The 20566-nt window shown below is 38.3% G+C and overlaps 2 protein-coding genes across 7 annotated transcripts; one reads left to right on the plus strand and one right to left on the minus strand.

Moving 5' to 3' along the window:
* Window positions 1–288: 288 nt before the first annotated feature.
* Window positions 289–10280, minus strand: tp53i13 (tumor protein p53 inducible protein 13). Of its 4 annotated transcripts, none has more exons than XM_077541080.1 (12): window positions 10234–10280; window positions 10036–10142; window positions 6691–6747; window positions 6431–6586; window positions 6186–6266; window positions 5935–5970; window positions 5423–5481; window positions 5238–5316; window positions 4827–4955; window positions 4200–4394; window positions 2168–2897; window positions 289–2092 (listed from the first exon to the last, which is right to left on the minus strand). In XM_077541080.1, the coding sequence occupies exons 4-12, from the start codon at window positions 6527–6529 to the stop codon at window positions 1986–1988; spliced, it is 1515 nt and encodes a 504-aa protein (XP_077397206.1). In that variant the 5' UTR covers window positions 6530–6586; window positions 6691–6747; window positions 10036–10142; window positions 10234–10280; the 3' UTR covers window positions 289–1985. The 4 variants fall into 4 exon arrangements, with proteins under 4 accessions (XP_077397206.1, XP_077397205.1, XP_077397207.1 ...); XM_077541079.1 differs by having other exon boundaries at window positions 6691–9857; XM_077541081.1 differs by lacking the exon at window positions 10234–10280 and having other exon boundaries at window positions 6431–6583; window positions 6691–9857; window positions 10036–10227.
* On the plus strand, window positions 8718–19807 carry LOC144033177 (uncharacterized). Of its 3 annotated transcripts, none has more exons than XM_077541074.1 (24): window positions 8718–8829; window positions 9291–9427; window positions 10460–10561; window positions 11252–11335; window positions 12948–13038; window positions 13878–13918; window positions 14097–14153; window positions 14344–14439; window positions 14560–14673; window positions 14757–14900; window positions 15259–15330; window positions 15418–15460; window positions 15547–15656; window positions 15751–15852; window positions 16615–16728; window positions 16806–16910; window positions 17011–17104; window positions 17195–17274; window positions 17393–17470; window positions 17547–17585; window positions 17834–17935; window positions 18044–18118; window positions 19001–19099; window positions 19221–19807. In XM_077541074.1, the coding sequence occupies exons 1-24, from the start codon at window positions 8808–8810 to the stop codon at window positions 19590–19592; spliced, it is 2373 nt and encodes a 790-aa protein (XP_077397200.1). In that variant the 5' UTR covers window positions 8718–8807; the 3' UTR covers window positions 19593–19807. The 3 variants fall into 3 exon arrangements, with proteins under 3 accessions (XP_077397200.1, XP_077397201.1, XP_077397202.1); XM_077541075.1 differs by having other exon boundaries at window positions 14560–14662; window positions 14755–14900; XM_077541076.1 differs by lacking the exons at window positions 14757–14900; window positions 15259–15330; window positions 15418–15460; window positions 15547–15656; window positions 15751–15852 and having other exon boundaries at window positions 14560–14659; window positions 16613–16728.
* The last annotated feature ends 759 nt before the right edge of the window (window positions 19808–20566 follow it).

Raw genomic sequence — 20566 nt, forward strand, 5'->3', positions numbered from 1 at the left:
CTAGTGATTGGGAAAATGAAGCTTCCTGAAGCACTTACCTAGATGACACTCTTGGTTTTGAGACGCAGTGGTATTTTAATCTATTTTTAGTGCACTAGCCTTTATCTGCAAGAGCGCCATCTAGGAGTCAAAAAAAAAAAATCAAGTGCTTCATGAAGCTTCATTTCCACATCACTAGTACAAAGATGCTAAATATTAAATAAGTATTGGAACATATTAGGGCCAGTGGTATTTCTGGAAGGTCAACACAAAACGTTATGTAGGAAACTGCATAAAACAGGAAACGGGTTCATGATGATCAACTTGGTGAATATTTATTGTTACTGCACATAACCAGGGGGAAAAAAAAATGTTGGAGCACTCATTTTATCGATATTTACATAGACAATTACTAATCTGGTAAAACATTTCCTTGTCATCAAATATCTGTTTGGATTATCTCACATTCAAAAATCTTTTCAATCAGGGAATAGTTAAAATAATTGAAATAATCCTTAAAATAAATTGACTTCTTCAAATTAGGATTATCTTTTTTTTCCCTTCAAGCACACCTAGAGACAATTCGGAGTGCCCAATTAACCTGCCATGCATGTCTTTGGAATGTGGGAGGAGACCAGAGTGCCAGGAGAAGACCCACGCAGGCACAGGAAGAACATGCAAACTCCACCCGGAGTCTGGACTCAAACCCGAGTCCTCAGAACTGGGAGGCAGACTTGCTCACCAATCATCCGCCCAAGCTTTTTTGTTTTTAAAAGCGTACATCCCATGTTATTCTCTAGATTTCAGGATGTTTCAATCGATATCTTTTGAACTTGTAATTATGCAAGTCACATCTGAAATGATTTCCCATTACATGAACTTAATGTTCACTACCAATGTTACTTAAACCTCACTCAACTTTTCCAAAGTAAAAAATAAAAACGTAGTATTACTCAGTGGCAAGAAAACCAAATCAGGTGACAAGAGGGAAGTCGACCGAAAAATGTTCATTACAATCTGTTCTATGCTGCTCCTAGTCTAAACATGGTCCTCTGATTAATATTTTGTTTGTGTAATATGCATAAGCCCTGAGCAACTGTGACAGCATGTGGCAAAATGGCTGCCCCCTGAGATGGATCAAAACAGGATGATTTTGCTGCTTAATTCATATTCCACAAATGCAATATTAATCAGAATACTGTCTTTAGACTAGTGGGGCTGCATAAAACATTCGATTGTAAAGAACATTTTTGGATTGACTTCCTTTTTAACTCATTCACTCCAAGCCATTTTCACTGAAGCAACCCCCTTCGGAACCTACCAAATGAAAGATTAGAGTCTCTTCTTTCATATATATATATATATATGAGAGTGAGAGTGAGAAAGAGAGAGAGAGAGAGAGAGATAGAGAGAGAGAGAAGGAAAAAAAAGTATACTGTATTTATATATGTTTCCATTTTGCAGCAATTAGCATTTGAATATAGCTAAGTTTAATTATTCACAAACCTGTTTAAATCACTGGGGTAAAGAGTTTGTTGCAACATGGCCCTGGTTAATCTCTTCTACTCTGCTGCCACCTTCTGACCAGTTTTTGTAATATCTATTATTGCTTTAAGTGACCTCTTCAGGTCAGAGGCTGCATCAAAGCCTTCTGTATGCACTAGCTGACTAGCATAAAAAAAACTTTTTGGGGGAATGGCAATGTTTATAATAGAACGTTTTTATACGTTCTGGGGAGAAAATGAGTTCATAGTTGTTGCACAAATTTCAAAGCCAATATAAAACAGTAAGTTTGCTTTGAAATTTTCAGACTGCTGTGTGTTGGCCTGTTAAAAAAATGCTGTAGTATTCACAAGTTGTATCTTTTGGTAATGAGGTTGCTCGCGTCTATCTTTACACACCACAGTAACATGCTGAATACAAAACGACTAAAAGGTTCAAATGTACCGGTACACTTATCCTCCTGACTTGAACAAGCCTCCAAACATGTTAGTTCCTTCATTTGTCTACATGTACTCATCGGAACTTGAGGAACTGGGCAGGAGAGCACACTCTTGTCTCCGGCCCCTCTTCCGCCTCCTCTTCGCAATTTGCAGCCTTCTCTGGATAACATCTACAACACCAAAATCGCACAAATGGCAGTTTTTGCAAATATACAAATGCTCCAGACAAGCAATGTGCTTTTTACCTGCCACGCTGTCGTAGTCTTGCTGCGGGTTGTGCCAGTACAGACTGGGCGATGTCCTCCAGTGGCGGTAGAGGCGCGTGTGCAAAACCGACAGCGTGAGGAGAACCAGCAGGAAGCCCAGCGCCGCCGCGGCCCACACCGCCTCGTTGGACCCGGGGGTCCTCGGCAAGACGCCACTCACCAATGTGGCCCCGCCCTCCGCGCCCTTGACACAAACACACCGTTGTCCTGCCGTGCAAGTGCCGCATTTGTCGGCGTTGGCCAGTTGTTTTGTTGCCGCGGACTCATCCTGCCCCTTTATTGAGTGCGTGTCACCTTCTTGTGCCAACTCTCTTTCTCTCACATCTATAAATTCATTTTCCAGCGTTTGCCCATCTGCAGTGGAGCTGTGTTTAGCAGAACCCGTCTGGTTCACTGTCAGCCAGCGTCGATCTGTCTCAGAAACCTTGAGGAGTCGCATCCTCTGCATAGAAGCGTTCACTGGACGATGTGTCCTTGGCGCGTGCGTGCTGCTGCTTTTCGTGTTAGTCGAGACGTTAGACAACTGAAATGTTCCGTTTGCTTTCACGTCATCCTGTTGAGGCGGGATGGCAGCCCTTCTCTGCCTCTGCCTTGATCCTCCTTGCAGTTTTTGCCCATTTCTATTGTTTGATGGGGAACCGCTCTCTGCCTTTATCTCTCCTTTTAGCCATGATGAGATGATCCGCTCACAACATTGCCTCACGGGCTCCTGTGGATGTGCATAAACAGCTGCCAAGTCAGATTTGGTATACTGGTAATCTATGTAAGAATGGATGGCTTTAAATATTAAAGTTGTGCCCAGAATAATAAATGTAACAAATGCAAGTTTAATTATTCACAAACCTGTTTAAATCACTGGGGAAAAATAGCTTGTTGCAATATGGCCCTGGTTGATCTCTTATACTCTGCTGCCACCTTCTGACCAGTTTTTGTAACAACTATTATTGCTTTATGATGTTTCATTATGTACATATATGAGACAGACAGTTGAGCAGTATTTTTGGAAGTATACCATTACACTGGTGATAAAGGCATCAAACAATGTCTCTTGACTCGGCAATGGATGTGTGTGTAGGCACTCAAAGTACTATTCTAAGATTTTAATATTCCCTTCTCATCCACTTATTTGAAAAGGAAATGCACAAATCCAGCTATTTTATTCATTTTTATGATGATGATTTACTCTTCACACGTAGCAGAGGGGACAGGGAAGCTCCGCCTCTCCTGTCAACATGGACTTACAACAACAAGGAATTTTCGGCCCATGAAAGATTGTGTTTGAAAAGCGATCACCGATTCCATCAGAAGAGTTTAAAACAAACTTTTAGATTTAGTCTACAGCTGAGCGCTGCCATTTGCGTGGGATGACCATGAATAGCGAAAACCCATGTGTAACTGATGCCAACTGAAAGGTATAGAAAAAAAAAAAGATTCTTCATAAACGCTGATAAATTTTAAATATTACAATGTAATGTCTTATTTTTCAGCGGTGATCAATAATGTTGATCAATCAGGCAAATGACGACATTGGCTTGGCAGATAAGCAGTCAGTGAGTGAGACTCAAGAACAGTTCTTGTGCGGTGTTCGCATTTATGTACCTTTTTTTTTTTTTTTTTTTTCTTAAACAGACACAGTGGTTGCCTGAACTTTTGGCATTATTAGTAATGCAAAGTAATAAATGATCTGAGATAATCAAGTTTTTTTTTTTACGTCAATGGGTGAAATGACATCATCTTTGCAGACGAGGTCAAGAATGTGATTGATTGTGTCACACTTGTTAGAGACCAGAAGTATACAATATAGCAGAGTTCATTGATGTACTTATCCAAGTTGTCAATATGAATGTCAAAGCCTCCAGTTATAAAAAGTGGTATTCAGTACAGATAACTGATCGCATTTCTTCAAACTCCTCCATAAATCTATCATTTTGATTTGGAGGTCTTAACCTTTGGATCACTATTTATTAAAAAAAAACTGAGATATTCAAAGGAATTGAAAAACAGTTCAAACCTTGGGTTCTGTTCGCCGTCCTTCCCAACGCGTGCGTTTCTGTCCATGTTGCTTAGCTTCGCGTGTCAATAGGAAGTTGTATTTGCCACCGATCTGATTGCTCGAGGTCGTCGTGCTCTGCAGCCAATCACAGACGTCCGAAGAGGCCGCAGTGGAAAGCTCCAATGTTCTCCCCCAAGACACCAAAGCTACGGGCTGAATACAGACATGATCACACAAAATTAATTCTTCCATGAAATGGCACCCCAAACCTATGAACAATTGAAAGCGTATATTTGTTTTTGAAATGTCAGCTGAAGCTGGAGCACCTGGAAAAAAAAACCCAGGCAAGCAGTGGGAGAACATGTAAACTCCACAAAGAAGGCCCTAAGCTAAGATTGAAACCCACGCAGTAAATTCTATAGTGTAAATTTGACTCTTTTCGCTATCTGAATAGTGTTCAAATTTACTCTACAGATACAGTGGAGAAGCTCCCAACTGTGAGATAAAACGTGCCAACAACTACTCACTAGTAGTAAACAACCCCAAAATTGCTTCCCAAACACCACTCGCTATTTGCGAGGGATAGCAACTGAGCCCTACTAAATACAGCACAAATCCGAATGAGGTGTTGAGGTGTTCCCTTACCATGGATTTGTTGAGATAGGGGTAAGGGGTGACGATGTAGTCGTCTAGACATGTGCCGGCCAGGATGGACACAAGCTGACGCTCGTTGAAGGCTGCGCAAGGATGGTAAAGCAATACGGCAGCACCGTGCTGGTAAACACACAACAAACACAAATATATGAGTCCAAAAAATACACCACATTATCAATAGTGTCTTTAAAGAAAAAAAAAAAAACACAATGTAGTCTTCTGTTTTCAGCGCAAGAACACTTTGATGTCCTTCTTGTGTTACCTCAAAATACTTGAAAGAGCAAACGACAACAGTGTCCTTCTGTTCAAGCAGACAAGAAAGCTTTTTCTACTTGTAATACAGATAATATTGAGTGACTGAAAGTCTCTCCAAAAAGCCGCTCGAGGTTGGAAGTCACTCACATGCAGGTTGTTGAGCCACCGTTGAGGAGGACAGTACAAGTACTCGCCGCTCTGTGCTCCGACTGGCCTGAACGCACCGCTGCAACGCACACAGTATACACACAGTCAAACAATGTGACAAATTATTTCAATTCAGTCATAGATTTTGCTTTCTCGGGATTGGCACCGGGCCATAACGGCTGTACCTGTTGGGGATGCTGTGGTGGTGGGAAAGGGGTTCGTTCATGCAGACCTTCCTGGCAAACTGTAAAAAAAGAAAAGTGGTCACATATAACCCTCCTCTGAAATTTGTTTCTCAGGAAAAATTATTTTAAATGTTGCTCAGTCGGTTTAACAATGCAGAAGTGTCATAAATGAAGAAATAGACAATCTCATCATCATCATCTCTATTACCAATTGCAAAATAATTTCAATCAAAAGTATAATAATGAAAAAAAACCTACATTTACTGTTTGTCTGTTTTTTTGTCATATATATATATATATATATATATATATATATACACACACACATACATGTATATACAGTATTTCTTTTCTTTTTTTTTTCTTTTTTACGCAAATTGTACTATTGGAAGATGCCGTATCACACTCAAACATATTGAATGTACCCTGACCCTTTGACTCTGCAATCACTCCTCCATTTAATGAAGACAGAATGTTGGTTAAACAAAGCTCTCGTTTTAGTGTTTGCTCACCTCGGGATCATACACTGTGGCGACACTGTCGAGCCTCTGAAAAGAGTAAAGAAAGTAGTGAAAAGGGTTTTTACCACCGGGACTTTCTCGTGCTGTGGAACATGCCATCCAAGTGAAAGATTTTGAGGAATAAGCGGTTAAGAAAATGGATGGATGGATGGATGGATGGATGGATGTCCCACCCCTACTCATTATATTAGTTGTCAATCATTCAGAGGTACAGATTTGAGATCTACCGTATCTATGGTTACCTGTGTAGAGTCCAACCAAGCAGCAGGAACAGGACAGCCCCAGTAGATGGCATCTTTCGGTAGATCCCTTTCCACCAGCAGCTACACAATTATCACGAGATGATGAATGTCATACATTACAACAAGCATCAGTATAATATTATTATTATTATTATTATTATTATTATTATTATTAATAATAATAATAATAATAATAATAATAATAATAATAATAATAATAAATATTTTACCACAAAAAAGCTCACCTTTCCGTTGTCACAGTCTGGCTTCAGATACCCAGAGACGATGTGCCGACCGAAATAGAACCACAGTGCGGCCAGCACGGCCACCGTGCGGCTCGGCATGCTCACCACTCATCCAGGTGGGAGAAAGAACGCCATGAAGTCAGGCTAATGCAGCTACTAAAACACAAAGAAATTAGTTTTGAAGTTTCGAATCACATGTGCACAGAACAAAGGATTGTAATAAAAAAAATAAAATAAAAAATAAACAAATAAATAAATACCGTGCTTATCATGCGGACTGCGGTTTCTTCGTTTCAGACGGCGGTCGACATTCTCTGCTTTGTAACACATACGAAGAAAAGTATTTTAACTGACTTAAAACTGAAAATAACAATGACAATCAAACAATGTCAACAACGGACGTATTTTTCTACTTTCAATATAAAATAGTTATTTCGTAAATCATTAGTTATCTAACAGTAAAATGCATTTAATCAATTTTCTTGTCTGAAATTCACATTATTATCGTTATGTCTAAGTATATATGATAGATTAAATCGATATTATGTTTTGTGATTAACATAATTCAGCTTTACTCTGAAAATATACTTGCAATTTTGGAGCTAGTAATTCAACTTGACGACTTCCGCCCAGTTGGCTGCTCAAGTACGGAAGGTCAAAGGACACAAACTTCATATCTTCAGGGGGCGTACCCTAAGCAGGTATTACTTTTTTTTTTTTTTTTGTACTACTTGGGTAGGGTCAAAAAAGAAAACCAGCTTTTCACAAATAAAAAAAGATATAAAGCCCCATTATGTGCAATATGTTAAGTGCTCTGATAGTTATTCGCCAGAGGTCTTTCTTTCCAAACGATCTATTTTTTGTCAGTAATTCAAAAATGACAAGAGTGTTGCCCGTATAAACCAGGCCGATTGTTATATTCGTCGAACGACATTTCACCACACTTTGAAATCAAATAATCCTCACAAATCTAATTACAACGATCCAGTCCAATCGGCCTACTTTTTAATAAGCGAAGAGATTCTTTTCACAGAGTTGACTCCCATTTTGACTCAGCTCGGAATATACTGTACCTACATTTTTTGATAGATTTATTGTGCTATTTTTATATGAATTATGACATCATCAACTGTATGTGGTTTTCTTGAATAGCACTTTACTTAAAATAATAATAATAATAATAATAATAATAATAATAATAATAATAATAATAATAATAATAATAATAATAATGTAAGATGATGGTGGTCAATATAATATAATATAATATAATATAATATAATATAATATAATATAATATAATATAATATAATATAATGTAATATAATATAATATAATATAATATAATATAGGCGGCACGGTGATCGAGTGGTTAGCACGTCCGCCTCCCAGTACTGAGGACTCCGGTAACCACCTCCCAGTTCTGAGGACTCCGGTTCGAGTCCAGGCTCTGGCATTTCTGGGTGGAGTTTGCATGTTCTCCCCGTGCCCGCGTGGGTCTTCTCCGGGTACTCCGGTCTCCTCCCACATTCCAAAGACATGCATGGCAGGTTAATTGGGCGCTCCAAATTGTCCCTAGGTGTGCTTGTGAGTGGGGATGGTTGTTTGTCTCTGTGTGCCCTGCGATTGGCTGGCAACCAGTCCAGGGTGTCCCCCGCTTAGCCTAGAGCCAGCTGAGATAGGCGCCAGCACCCCCCGCGACCCTTGTGAGGAATAAGCGGTCAAGAAAATGGATGGATGAATAATATAATATAATTAATTAAAATAAAGGGCAGTTACGGGGCTGCTGATGCAGGGCTTAAAACATCCACTAGGTGGCGCCATAACACCAGTTTGTGGTTCATAAAACTGAGGTTTGTTTAAGGCGACCGGATGCGCTCGAACTAATGCACAATTTGCATATTTATCACGTCTAAGGCGTTTATATGTTGTGCTGAAAAGTTAAAAATCATTTGTATGGTTTTGTCTACCGAATAATCAGCATTTCCTGGTTCAGACCACTACAATCTTGTCACTACAAGTAGTGGAACAAGCATTACCTGTTGGCACAGGTGAACAGTTTTATGTTTTTCAAAATAAAAGTACTCACATCATTTTATATGTACAACACATACCAATAAGGTTTTTAATGTATACCGGAACTATAGTCATAAACATAGACGGTTTAGTTCACTGTGTATTAACTTTCTTAATATTCATATACTAAAAATTGGTCAGGTTTTGATTTATTTTGAAATTCATCTTGCCATACCCAACCTAACACATACTTCTTGACCCTGCCCTATCATTCATGTTGTCTGCACTCACCTCAGTAGTTAAACCTGGACTGAGGGTGTGTTTGGGAGGCTTCCTCGGCAGAGGAGAAGGGTGGACGTAAATGGAGTTCCCTCACATGGAAGGTTAGCTGATTCCATTCACATTCTTTTATCTGGCAATATTTTTTAGCTCATCCTAGTTGCACGATTCAAACACATGTGACACAGTTTCATCTGTGACACGAGTCTGTAACTATTTCAGGATATTTTCGTTTTATTGCAGTTACACAGAACATTGGGCGTTTCTTCTGTTTTGAGGGGTGGGGCACTACTGATTATTCTCATACTGTAATAATAAGGTAATTCCTGTGGTTTATTGCAAATGGAATGCGGAAGTTCCTCACTTCCCAGAGAACAATTTGTTGACTTTAGTATTAAATAACTTATCTTGTGTGTTTGGTTAAATCAACAGTTCTCGATTAAGGAAGTATGAGAAATTCAGTAAAATGGGTGCACTGTTTGCTAGCTCTAAATGTGGGCAGTTGAAAAAGTTAATTCTAGGGTCCATAGAAATTGGTGCTGATGTGATATTGTGTCCACCATAGCTCCAAGGGGAGCTGCAAGTGTAGAGGAGCCAGTAGCCATCCCTCCTGGTCGTTTGGGGTCTGTCACTGAGGAGATCGAGCCTGAAGAACTAGAGAAGCAGGATGATGACGACAGGAGCCAACCTACAGATTGCCATGTAAGTAACAATCCAACGTCAAATATCACACCAGAAAAACGACGGAAATACCCACCGCAACAAATAGACACTGAAACCTTGAAATTTATGAAGAACAAAAATGCAGGGAAATTGTATAAATTAGTACAGGAGTTTAACATTGTTAATAGCCCTTTGTGCTCCCCGTTCTTTTTTTTCTTTTTTTTTTTTTGGTCTTAAATTTGCATTTTCTTTTCTATTATTCTTTAAATAAGATTTCTTAGGCGTTTCTGTTACATTTTCTGTATAACTATGTATCAGGCCGATATGTTCTGTACATTTGAATTTAAATTTATAAAAGAGGGAAGGGGAAGAGACCGACGCAAACTATAAGTACCTTCTGCGCATGCGTGAGAAATACTCCTCCTCCTCCTCCTCCTCCTCCTCCTCCTCCTCCATACCATTGGCGGCGCTATTTCACATTGTTAGAAAAAGACAACCGAAAAGCTCTTTACGGGGGCGGGATATAAAAATGTAAACAAAGCATAGCTAGTGCTATCTTTTTCATAATTCACTCACAATGTCCTCCCACGCGGATCACACCCTTAGGATCTTTACAGATTATCGTGCAATATAAAAATTAAGACTACCTGGTATATCCAGTTGCGTCTCCATGTCATACAGTTGGCTCCATCGACATACCCGTACAAATGTCGTTCTTTCTTGAATGACAGCGATTAATTCATCTATCGATCTTCTGTTGAGACAGACATTATACGTCCAAAACCGAAGGGTGACAAAATTAATGTGTAACATGAGCAAAATTGCAAAGGCTTTCCGTCGCTTACTGTTTATCCGCATTCGTCACTTCCTGTTCCTGCCCCATGCGCTGATTCGCTAGCTAACAGCCAATCAATGTGACCAAATGTTACGACAGTCCGACGCCGCTTCAACTTCCGACGTCGGATTGGTGTACCGAGGTCCAATGCAGTCTGTTGACTTGATTATGACATCGTATATATCTGCGCTTTTTTTCTATTAAAGAACATTGACAATGTGACTTTTTGTCATCAGGCACAATTCTCATATGACAGTTCTTCATCATCGTCTGACAGTGAGGATGAATGCAAGGTGCAAAAGAAGAAGAAACTGAAGAAAAAGAAGAAGAAGAAGAAAGTATGTATCTTTAGAACATTCTGACCTACACCAAGGAAATTTCTCAAAGACATTCTTATAATTAGTAGTATTAGGCCTAAAACTATTCGACTGATTTTGACAAAATCTCATGGATTAATGAATTCATTGACTGTGTGGCGCAGTTTTGCGAACTTTATTTTTCAATTAGTAATACCTGCAAAAAAATAAAAAATAATTATAATGAGCACAAAATATGACAATGGAGGTGAAGTGAATTTTACATATATATTACCACAAACAGTTGATATAAATGGTAAATTATTGCATGTAAATAAGTTTCATAATAAGAAATAGATAATCAAAATAATCACAACATCACTTTTAAAATGAGAATCTATTTTATGAGGTTATAATGTCAGCCTTTTACAGCTTCTACAGGGTGTGCCTTCCCTGGGAAGAAGTAAATACACTCCTGCTGCACTCGACTAAACTGGTCAGGCTTGTGACTAATGTGTTTGCAGAAAGTAGACCAGTTGCACTTTGTGATGGGTACAATAGGCTGGCGACATAGCTGCAATGGGTGGACATGTGCCTGTTTGTGTGTTTGCCAAGTACTTTGAAGAGCCCTTCCCTTTTTACACTACGCACCAATGACAGGATCTCATTTACCTTGACAAAGGCCCAAACAAATAAACCTGTTTTTTTTTTTTAAACTCTCTCTTTCTACAGGATTCCAGTTCATCTTCTTCCTCTTCCTCTTCATCTTCCGCTTCCTCCTCCTCTTCCAGCAGCTCTTCAGACAGTGATAGTGAGGTGAGTTATATCATTTGCGTATTCAAATATTGCTTCAGCACTTCTGCCGCTAGAACGTTGTCATCACATGTTGTTCAGAAGCATGCACTTTCCCCTCCAGCAAGAACATGTTTTTAGAAGTCATTTCAAAATCCTCTGCCGTGTGCGCAACTCTGTTTATGCACAATGAATCCAAATTACTCTATATTTCAGATGAGTTAATATGTACATCTGAGGTTTGTTGATGTGACAACATTCAAAATTTAGGAGCAACTTCTTCAAAGTTGAAAAGTTTTCGTACACCTTTACTATTAAAAAGGCAGGTAGCGCTAAAGCAGTGGTGTCAAACATAAGGTCCGCGGGCCGGATCTGGCCCGCAAAGGGGTTTAATCCGGCCCGCGAGATGATTTTGTAAAGTAAAAAAAAAAAAAAAAAAAAGTAATGTCGGACTAATTAATCAGTGGCCACAATCAAAATATATCAAATTTGTATTTTCACAAGCATATGAGCAATGCAACTTGTACAGGGGAATCGTCCTGGATGTAGTTATTTTACACACAACTTAGTTTGTTTAATTTTTCTTATTATTATTTTTTTTAATCATAGACCGACAAACGTGTTAAATACGACACAAATCCAATTACAGGTAACACAATTAGATCTGACAAGAATTACCGTACTTATGTCATTAACTGCGCCACGCAATGCATTCTGGGAACAATATATATGCAAATTTTTCGATTTAACACGTCCAGAACTCAGTGTTGCCGCGTTACATTTGCATTTGTATTATTTTTTGAAACAATAGGATTCCAGTTGAGCTCCGTAATTTAGGGCTGGCACACAAATAGCGAAAATCTGCGTGTAATTGACGGCAATCGTTTTTAAGTTATGTACCGTTATTTTTACCGATGCAGCCCATTTGGTAATATATTTTCCTCCATGTGGCTCCTGAGCTAACATGAGTTTGACACCCCTGCTTTAAAGAAACAAAGTGAAGACAAAGTTTCCCACCTCAGGGAGGTGTTGCTGGGTGCTGCAAGGATAAGTCTTTGCATTCCAAAAAGGTACTGCCTCAAGGTTTGGATTGTTTAGAGACTGTGAAGCATTAAAGTATGAGAAACTAGGTGGAGGACCCAGTTCATGCATCTACGTGTGTAAGGAATCTGATTGAAGATGGCAGGACACACACCCATTTGGAATGTATGAAACAGACGTGTTGTAACAATGAACTGGTCTGGTTTCCAATGCTTTTCTCTTTCTTTCTTTTTTTTTTTTTTTGACCATCCCAGAATGAACAGCAGGTCACATGTTGACATAACTGGGCTTTAGTATGCATTCAATTGGAGTGACTACATGTGTGCTTTTTCTGATTACATGCAAAAAAAAGTCAATAATTTGACCTTTCTTATCCAGTAGGTAACATCTGACTGTGATAGTATCACGGCACTTGAAGCAAGGACAATAATGACCTGTTTAACCAGTTGTTATTGAACTATTTAAAAAAAAAAAAATCAACATTAAAGCACCTAAACAATAGTTTAAGTACCAGTACTTTCTCCAGTTTTCTTTCTTAATTGTGTGCTGAACACTATATATATAATTATAATGCATTATTTTTATTACCTTACAGGATGACAAGAAAAAGAAGAAAAAGAAAAAGGAGAAGAAGAAGAAAGTGGTGAAAGAGTACATGTGGGACAGGTTGATCATACCACCGACCGGTAGGTGAAATACTTTGTCATGAAATGTTTATGTATTGCCTCAAGTTTGTGCTTTTTCATAATAATAATAATATATATATATATATATATATATATATATATATATATATATATATATATATATATATATATATATATATATATATATATATATATATATATATATAGTATTGTATATGTATTAGGGCTGTCAAAGTTAAAGCGTTAATAGATTAATTAATCACAGAAAATTGTCGCATTAATCACGTATTAACGCAGATTAATCGCACTGCTGCGCAGGTCCGTGATGAGGTCAATCCACGGCAATTCCTACGCCTGTTGTTCCAAAATGAGCGGGGTGACTCCAGTTGGTGTGCTCGGTGGTAAATTTCGCTTTAAAAAACACCCCGACGGGACTTTAGATAAAACAAAAGTAATTTGTGTTCAATTAATAATTGCTGAATTGCACCAATTGATATGATGCTGTTACGTTTTGAGCAATACACGCATGCCTGCAATTGAGTACATGCATTTAATCAATGTTTGCGAATGACATTCATATCATAAAATGCGTTGTCAAAATATTACGGTATTTTGTATTTATTTTATATTACGCGAATGCGCAAGTATTTAGCTGATTAATTGTGATTAATCAAAATTAAAAAGTGTGATTAATCAGATTAAAATTTTTAATCGTTTGACAGCACTAATATATATACATACTGTAGTTCCATTTTGAATACTGCAAGTACGTAAACATTGCAGAAGCATTGGTAATGTTCTTAAAGTATTGGTGGTTTGGTTGAACTGATTTCAAAGCTGCAATTGTTCCAGTTTGTAACAAATCCATGTTTATTTAGATGTGCAAACTGAACTTCATGGGGACTCAGAGTTAGTGCGGGTAAGAGAGAGAAATAACCTTTGACATTTGAAATATGCCCATTTTGCTATGGAATCAATGAATTGTTACATTTCATAACTAGTTGTCTGGATCTATTTTTGTATTTTATTTTATTTTTCATAAATACTGTATGCATCGTCATATGTAAAACTGTCCCATTGCTTCCGTCTTGTTTCAGGTTTCCAACCCATCCGATGATGACAATGATAAGAAACTTAAGAAGAAAAAGGACAAGGTAGAACTGAGCTTTTAGGCACGCTGAATGACTGCAGTATTGCTGTTAGTGGCATGTTGATGCATGGTTGCTTCTAATGTTTATTGGCTAACAAAAATAGATGAATTCATCAACATGTATGCATAATGTAGATAAATATAAACATGGATGAACATTTATTAATGAAAAAACAACCACCCTCGCTTTCCAGGATTCCTCTTCTTCTGACAGCTCTTCCTCAGATAGTGATGAAAAGAAGAAGAAGAAAAAGAAGAAAGACAAGAAGAAGAAGAAAAAACACAAGAAGGTATAGATATGTCACATGATGTAGTTATTTAGGGAAAAACATTCATAAATAACTGATGAAGTCAAGATAAAAATACGTGTTGACATCAATTTATATTTACGTTCTCCTTTTACTTCACAGGATTCCTCATCCTCTTCATCTGACAGCTCTTCTTCTGATAGTGATGATGAAAAGAAAAAGAAGAAAAAGAAGAAGAAGAAGAAGAAGAAGAAGAAGAAGAAGAAGAAGAAGAAGGTGGAGTGATTAGGATTTGCGTAATTGAGTTTCATGTCTGTTTTCTAAATGATGGAAATAACTGGCATGAATTTCTTTCACAGGATTCCAGTTCCTCCTCCTCCTCCTCTTCTTCTTCTTCTTCTTCCTCCTCTTCTTCATCCTCCTCTTCCTCCTCTTCCTCCTCTGACAGCGATGATAAGAAAAAGAAAAAGAAGAAAAAGGATAAAAAGAAAGATAAGAAAAAGGTACATTAATTTTGCTAGCTTCTACTCGCTGGGCTGCTCGCTCACTCGCTCACGCCAAATAATAATTGGTATAGTACAGTAATTGGTGGTAGTCTTAAAAAGTGTTGTCTCTCTGAGGCACTGTAGTTCACGTTTCAAAAATCATTGCATTTTATTAGTTCACCACTAGATGTCACTAAAAAATACATACTGTCTCTTGAAATGACCATAATATTCGAAAACTAATCGAGCACATTAACTACACATTCACATTTTTATTTCATATGGAGACATAATTACAACTATAAAGGGAACTCAAGAGAAATGATGCAGACGAAGCCAATGAAAGAATTGAAGAACAAATGATTTTTGTTCACAGGATGAAGTGCAAGAATCACTTTCACAGACAAGCGCTGTTGGAGATGCAGGGAAAGACAATTATGATGACAAGGTGACACACTCACATGCACATTATCACTCAAAGAAACATCAGATAAACATGGATTTTGTTTTGTTTTCATTGGTGTTTTTTTTATAGTACAAAACAGCGGAAGGTCAATCTGTTACCTACTTATCAAGTGGTAAGTTTTTTTTCTTTCTACACGTCAAGGTGGGTCAAAGATTTGAATAGCTTAGGGATCAATTTGATTCTAACTCTTGGGAGCAGAAGTGGTCTCAGGCTTTACTGAGGACGGCCACCAGAGTGATGATGAGGGAGAGGGAATGGATGAGAAGAAGATGAAGCAGAAAAAGAAGCTGAAGAAGAAGAAGGAAAAGGTGATTGTAGTGAGCGCATGTTGATGAAAAGAGCAAAATAAACAAGCAAGCCTCATAGTCGTGTGTGTGTGTGTGTGTGTGTGTTTTTTAATAGGATTCTGGTTCATCTTCGGACAGTGATGATGATGAAAAAGACAAGAAGAAGAAAAAAAAGAAGAAGAAAAAGAAGAAGAAGAAGAAGAAGAAGAAGAAGAAGGTATTCTTTAAAAACAATTAGCTCAAAAATAAGCCAAATTGGTTACAAAAGAGATGGACCCAACGTTTTTGGTTATTTATTGAACCCAAAAAAACCAAAATCAATTGGGTTGGGTTAAGCTCATATCGCATGAGGGACGAACATTTGCGATGCTAACAAATCAAATGTTGGTTTCACATCAGAGTTTATTCAAGGTTGCAGCGTTTCCTAAACATTCTCTCAACAGTCTTAATGGTTCCCTAAACATTCTTATTGTTTTTTTTTTTTTTGCTCTTGTGATAAGAAATTCCATTAAGACTGTTTAGAGAACCATTAAGACTGTTGAGAGAATGTTTTGGAAACGCTTCAACCTTGAATGAACCCTGACGTGAACCAATTAGCATTTTCTAGCTCAAGTGCTCATCCCTCAGTGGGATTAGGCTTAAAATTAATAAATCCACAAGATGACATGGGCCCCATTTTGTGTTATTTTTTACTCAACTGTTTTAGTGTATAAACATAGAGAGAAAATACAGTATAGTTAATGTTTTATTACATTAGTAAATGGAACTTAAGTCATCGGTCTCAGAGCAGGTGTTGATAGAGCTCTTGTTTCATAGCTCATTAGCTTATGCAGCCATATTTCATTTAAGTTTGCATGTTTGTGTGGCATGAGTAAATGTTGCAACGTGATAGAATCTGATTGCTAATTGCTATCAATATATATATATATATATATATATATATATATATATATTTTTTTTTTTTTGATATCATTTTTAGGATTCTTCCAGCTCCTCTTCCTCTTCATCTTCTGATAGCTCTTCTTCGGACAGTGAGGATGAGAAGAAGAAAAAGAAAAAAAAGAAAAAGAAGAAAAAGAAGAAGAAGAAGAAGGTGTGTTATCCTTCTAAAATATATTTTATTTCATTCACTCTCGGTTGGTTTACTATACTGATCTTATACGAAAACAGGATTCCAGTTCTTCTTCTTCGTCTTCGTCCTCTTCCTCTGACAGTGAGGATGACAAGAAGAAAAAGAAGAAGAAGAAAAAGAAGAAGAAGAAAAAGAAAAAGAAGGTTTGCCTTTGTACTTCTTGTATTATCCAATACAGTATTTGGTAATGTCAGCCATGTCTTTTCGTTATAAATAGAGTTTTTATAAAATTAATTCTAACAGGACTCCAGTTCTTCCTCCTCCTCTTCTTCTTCATCTGACAGTGATGATGAAAAGAAAAAGAAGAAGAAAAAGAAGAAGAAGAAGAAGAAGAAGAAGAAGGTTTGTTCTTTTGTAATTTGTTGTCTCATCCATTTCAGTATTTGTGTAGTTCCAATGGTTTGTATTATTATCCCAATATCTGAGCAGGACTCCAGTTCGTCCTCGTCCTCTTCTTCATCTGATAGTGACGAGTGCAAGAAGAAAAAGAAGAAGAAAAAGAAGAAGGTAAATAAACGTGAATTATTCTATTAATGGAGTCCATAATAAATGAATGAATAATATATATTTGCAGTTGCTTTTAATCATACTGCTGATTTCTGATGTCATGATACTTTGCCATTAGAAGGACAGCTCTTCTGATGATAGCTCTTCCTCCTCCTCCTCCTCTTCTTCCTCCTCCTCTGACAGTGACAGTCACAAGGTGAGATAATGCGCGAGCACGATACACAATTGTATTGCTATTTCTTGAGAACTTAAACCACAAATCCTTTCTTTAGAAAAAGAAGAAAAAGGATAAAAAGAAGAAGAAAAAGAAGGTGAGCCACCACCAGAAAGTGTGACTAAACAAAGTGTCACTGATAGCCAGATAAGATAAGTGTCACTTTATTAGATACAGCTGTATACCATGCATGTATGCATACAGTAATATGAGAGCTGTATGAAAGGTGTGCAAATTTACTAAGGCTTAATTTTAAAGTCTTCCTTTGTACTTTTGATACAGCTCTATTAATCTTATATTGTATGACTGGTAGTGGTAAATGTAAATGACTTGCTTTCTGTGCAGGATTCTTCCTCTGACTCGTCAAGTGATTCTTCTAGTGGTGATGACAAAAAGAAGCAAAAGAAGAAGAAAAAGGACAAGAAGAAAAAGAAAGATAAGAAGAAAGTAAGCAAACATTTTTGCTTCTCGTGCACTTCAAATTGATATTTATTCTGTGGAAATGGGGGGAAAAAATGCAGCGTGCAAACCAAATTATCGCATTTGTATCCAAAGCATTCAGATTCTTCTGGCAGTGATGAGAAGAAGAAAAAGAAGAAGAAAAAGAAGAAGGGCAAGAAGAAGAAAAAGGTCAGTTAAAGGCAGGGTCTTCCGTTTTCACTCAGGAAATTGCACTATATAAATACAGGATTTATACCCATCAACTCCTTCTGAATCTACACCTCTGGGCTTCTGTTAATGTGTGGTGGTATTTTTTTCCTAAACCCCCACCCCCCAGCCTGTATTTTGCCATTTTGTGTTTGTTTTGTAAACATCGGGATGCTTCTCCAGCCAATCGCAGAGAGGGGGGTGCCGGGGGGGTCGTGTCACTCACTGTTGCCAGACGGGGCCGGGCGAATTTGTTGGCTGTATGACGTCACTCCCGCGGAAACTTGACAGCACGCACGGATTTATTTATTTTTTCACTTACTCACTCACTCACTCACTCACTCACTCACTCACTCACTCACTCACTCACTCACTCACTCACTCACTCACTCACTCACTCACTCACTCACGCTTGAGTAAGTGAGAAAAAAAAAATCCGTGCGTGCTGTCAAGTTGCCGCGAGAGTGACGTGACGCAGCCGACAAATTCACCAGGCCCCGTCTGGCGACAGTGAGTGGCACCCCCCCTCTCTGCGATTGGCTGGAGGGGTAAACAACTGTCTGACCACAGAAATGTCCCGCTGTTGACAAAACAAACACAAAATGGCAAAATACAGGCTGGGGAGGTGGGGGTTTAGGAAAAAATCACCACCACACATTAATAGAAGCCCAGAGGTGTAGATTGAGAAGGAGTTGATGGGTATAAATCCTGTATTCATATAGTGCATTTTCCTGAGTGAAAACGGAAGACGCTGCCTTTAAGTGGCTATGTGCTGTAGAAAATGGGTGGATAATTCATTGAGTGTACAAGGATTGTGTGGTTATGCTTTCTCTTACAAACTGTGTCTTGCTTCTATATGTTCAGGATTCAAGCTCCAGCTCCTCAAGCTCCAGCTCCTCAAGTTCCAGCGACAGTGACAAGGAAAACAAAAAGGCCAAGAAAGACAAGAAGAAAAAGGAGAACGTAAGTAATGGAATGGCAACATTTCCTCCTGGAAGCGAGCCTGACATGTTTATAGAAAAGATGATTTCATTTGAAATGAAATGTCACTGGCATCTTCATCTTTTCCATCTCTCCATTGCAGAAAAGTCCTGATGCTGAGCAAAGCAGCGAGCAAAGAAACGATCCACAACTGCAGGTGTCCGACCCGGGTGTGAGTGGCTACTCGGCATTTATGAGAAGCTCCAAGCCCGGTGGCGCTTCCGCCATCACTTTTCCATTGCTCCCCTCCAAACATGTTGTAAAGATGGATCCTCTGAACCCTCCGCCTCCTCCCGCACTCTCCAATGTACCAGCGTCCACAACAGCTGGCGGAGATCGGGCACCCATTCGCAGACCCTTAAGCCCCATGGAGTCATTGATGGGGAGTACGTTTCGGTACAGAGACGCAGGGGCCCGTCAGCCCTCACATCTCAGCTCTACTGATCTCTACAGAGGTCACAGGTCTTACAACTGATGGCAAGGCATGCACAACTATTCACAGATTGGTCATTACATGAGTGGAAGTTGAAAATGATCTGACATGATGTCTAATTACACTGAATCATTGGAAATGTATGTTTAGTGAGGAGTCATGGTATAGGAAAAAAAAGATGATTTTTAAATGGAAAATATATATGGAGCACATCAAATAACTCAATGTTTGCTTCAGGGAATAAAACAAGAAGTGTGTATCGTGTGTACGCTATCTGATTATCAATCATACTGTAGAAACAGTGCAAAATACACACAGCTGTTTTAATTAAGTTGTCACGGATTTCCCAGTGATGTTGAACTTGGATAGCAGTCGCTCGTAAGTATTCGACTGTCACGTCACACACCAAGTCTGCAGTCTTTACTTCACACTGATACGGATTATTCAGCCGGAAATTCCAAGGGAATTAAAAAAAAAAAAAAACCCTACAGAAACGCAACAATCTCCTTCCCTGGTCTCGACAGTGCGTGAAAATAAAAATACTCAGGAGTGTACTGTGCTTCAAACCGAAAATTGCACAAGTAAGAGTGTCTAATACAGTGTGTAAACAAGAAACTTTTTTATTTTATTATTCTATTGTCAATTGCTGGAAGCATAAATGAAATTTTTGCTTGTAATTACCAAAACAATTCGCTTGTATGGACATGGACAAAATATTTCTGAGAAATAGAAACTTCAATCTCAAACAGAGACCACAATGCAGATTAAGTGAAAGTTTCTGTAAATCCTTATGTCTATGATGAGCAGGGATACAACACAACGGCATATAAATATTTGTTATTGTTATACAGTGTTGTTATGAAAAATGTTAAATATAAAGTGCATGCATAAACCAGACAAACATTTCTGATTCTACCATATGGTTTACACACACATGCACATACTGTATCTTTTGCTTCAGACTTGGAAATTCCACAACTAGGTCATTACAGGCCAGACAACAGGTAAACATGACT

This window comes from Festucalex cinctus, chromosome 13 (assembly GCF_051991245.1).
Source record: "Festucalex cinctus isolate MCC-2025b chromosome 13, RoL_Fcin_1.0, whole genome shotgun sequence".
Lineage (NCBI taxonomy): Eukaryota > Metazoa > Chordata > Actinopteri > Syngnathiformes > Syngnathidae > Festucalex > Festucalex cinctus.

Coding starts and splice junctions, on each gene's coding strand:
- tp53i13 (XM_077541080.1), bottom strand. CDS start 6,529: ATGCCGAGCCGCACGGTGGCCGTGCTGGCCGCACTGTGGTTCTATTTC. Junction 5,317..5,422: donor CACCACAGCATCCCCAACAG/GTACAGCCGTTA, acceptor TGTGCGTTGCAG/CGGTGCGTTCAGGCCAGTCG. Junction 4,956..5,237: donor GGTGGCTCAACAACCTGCAT/GTGAGTGACTTC, acceptor TGTGTTTACCAG/CACGGTGCTGCCGTATTGCT.
- LOC144033177 (XM_077541074.1), top strand. CDS start 8,808: ATGGAGTTCCCTCACATGGAAG. Junction 14,674..14,756: donor AGAAGAAGAAGAAGAAGAAG/GTGGAGTGATTA, acceptor TTTCTTTCACAG/GATTCCAGTTCCTCCTCCTC. Junction 15,461..15,546: donor TGTTACCTACTTATCAAGTG/GTAAGTTTTTTT, acceptor TCTTGGGAGCAG/AAGTGGTCTCAGGCTTTACT.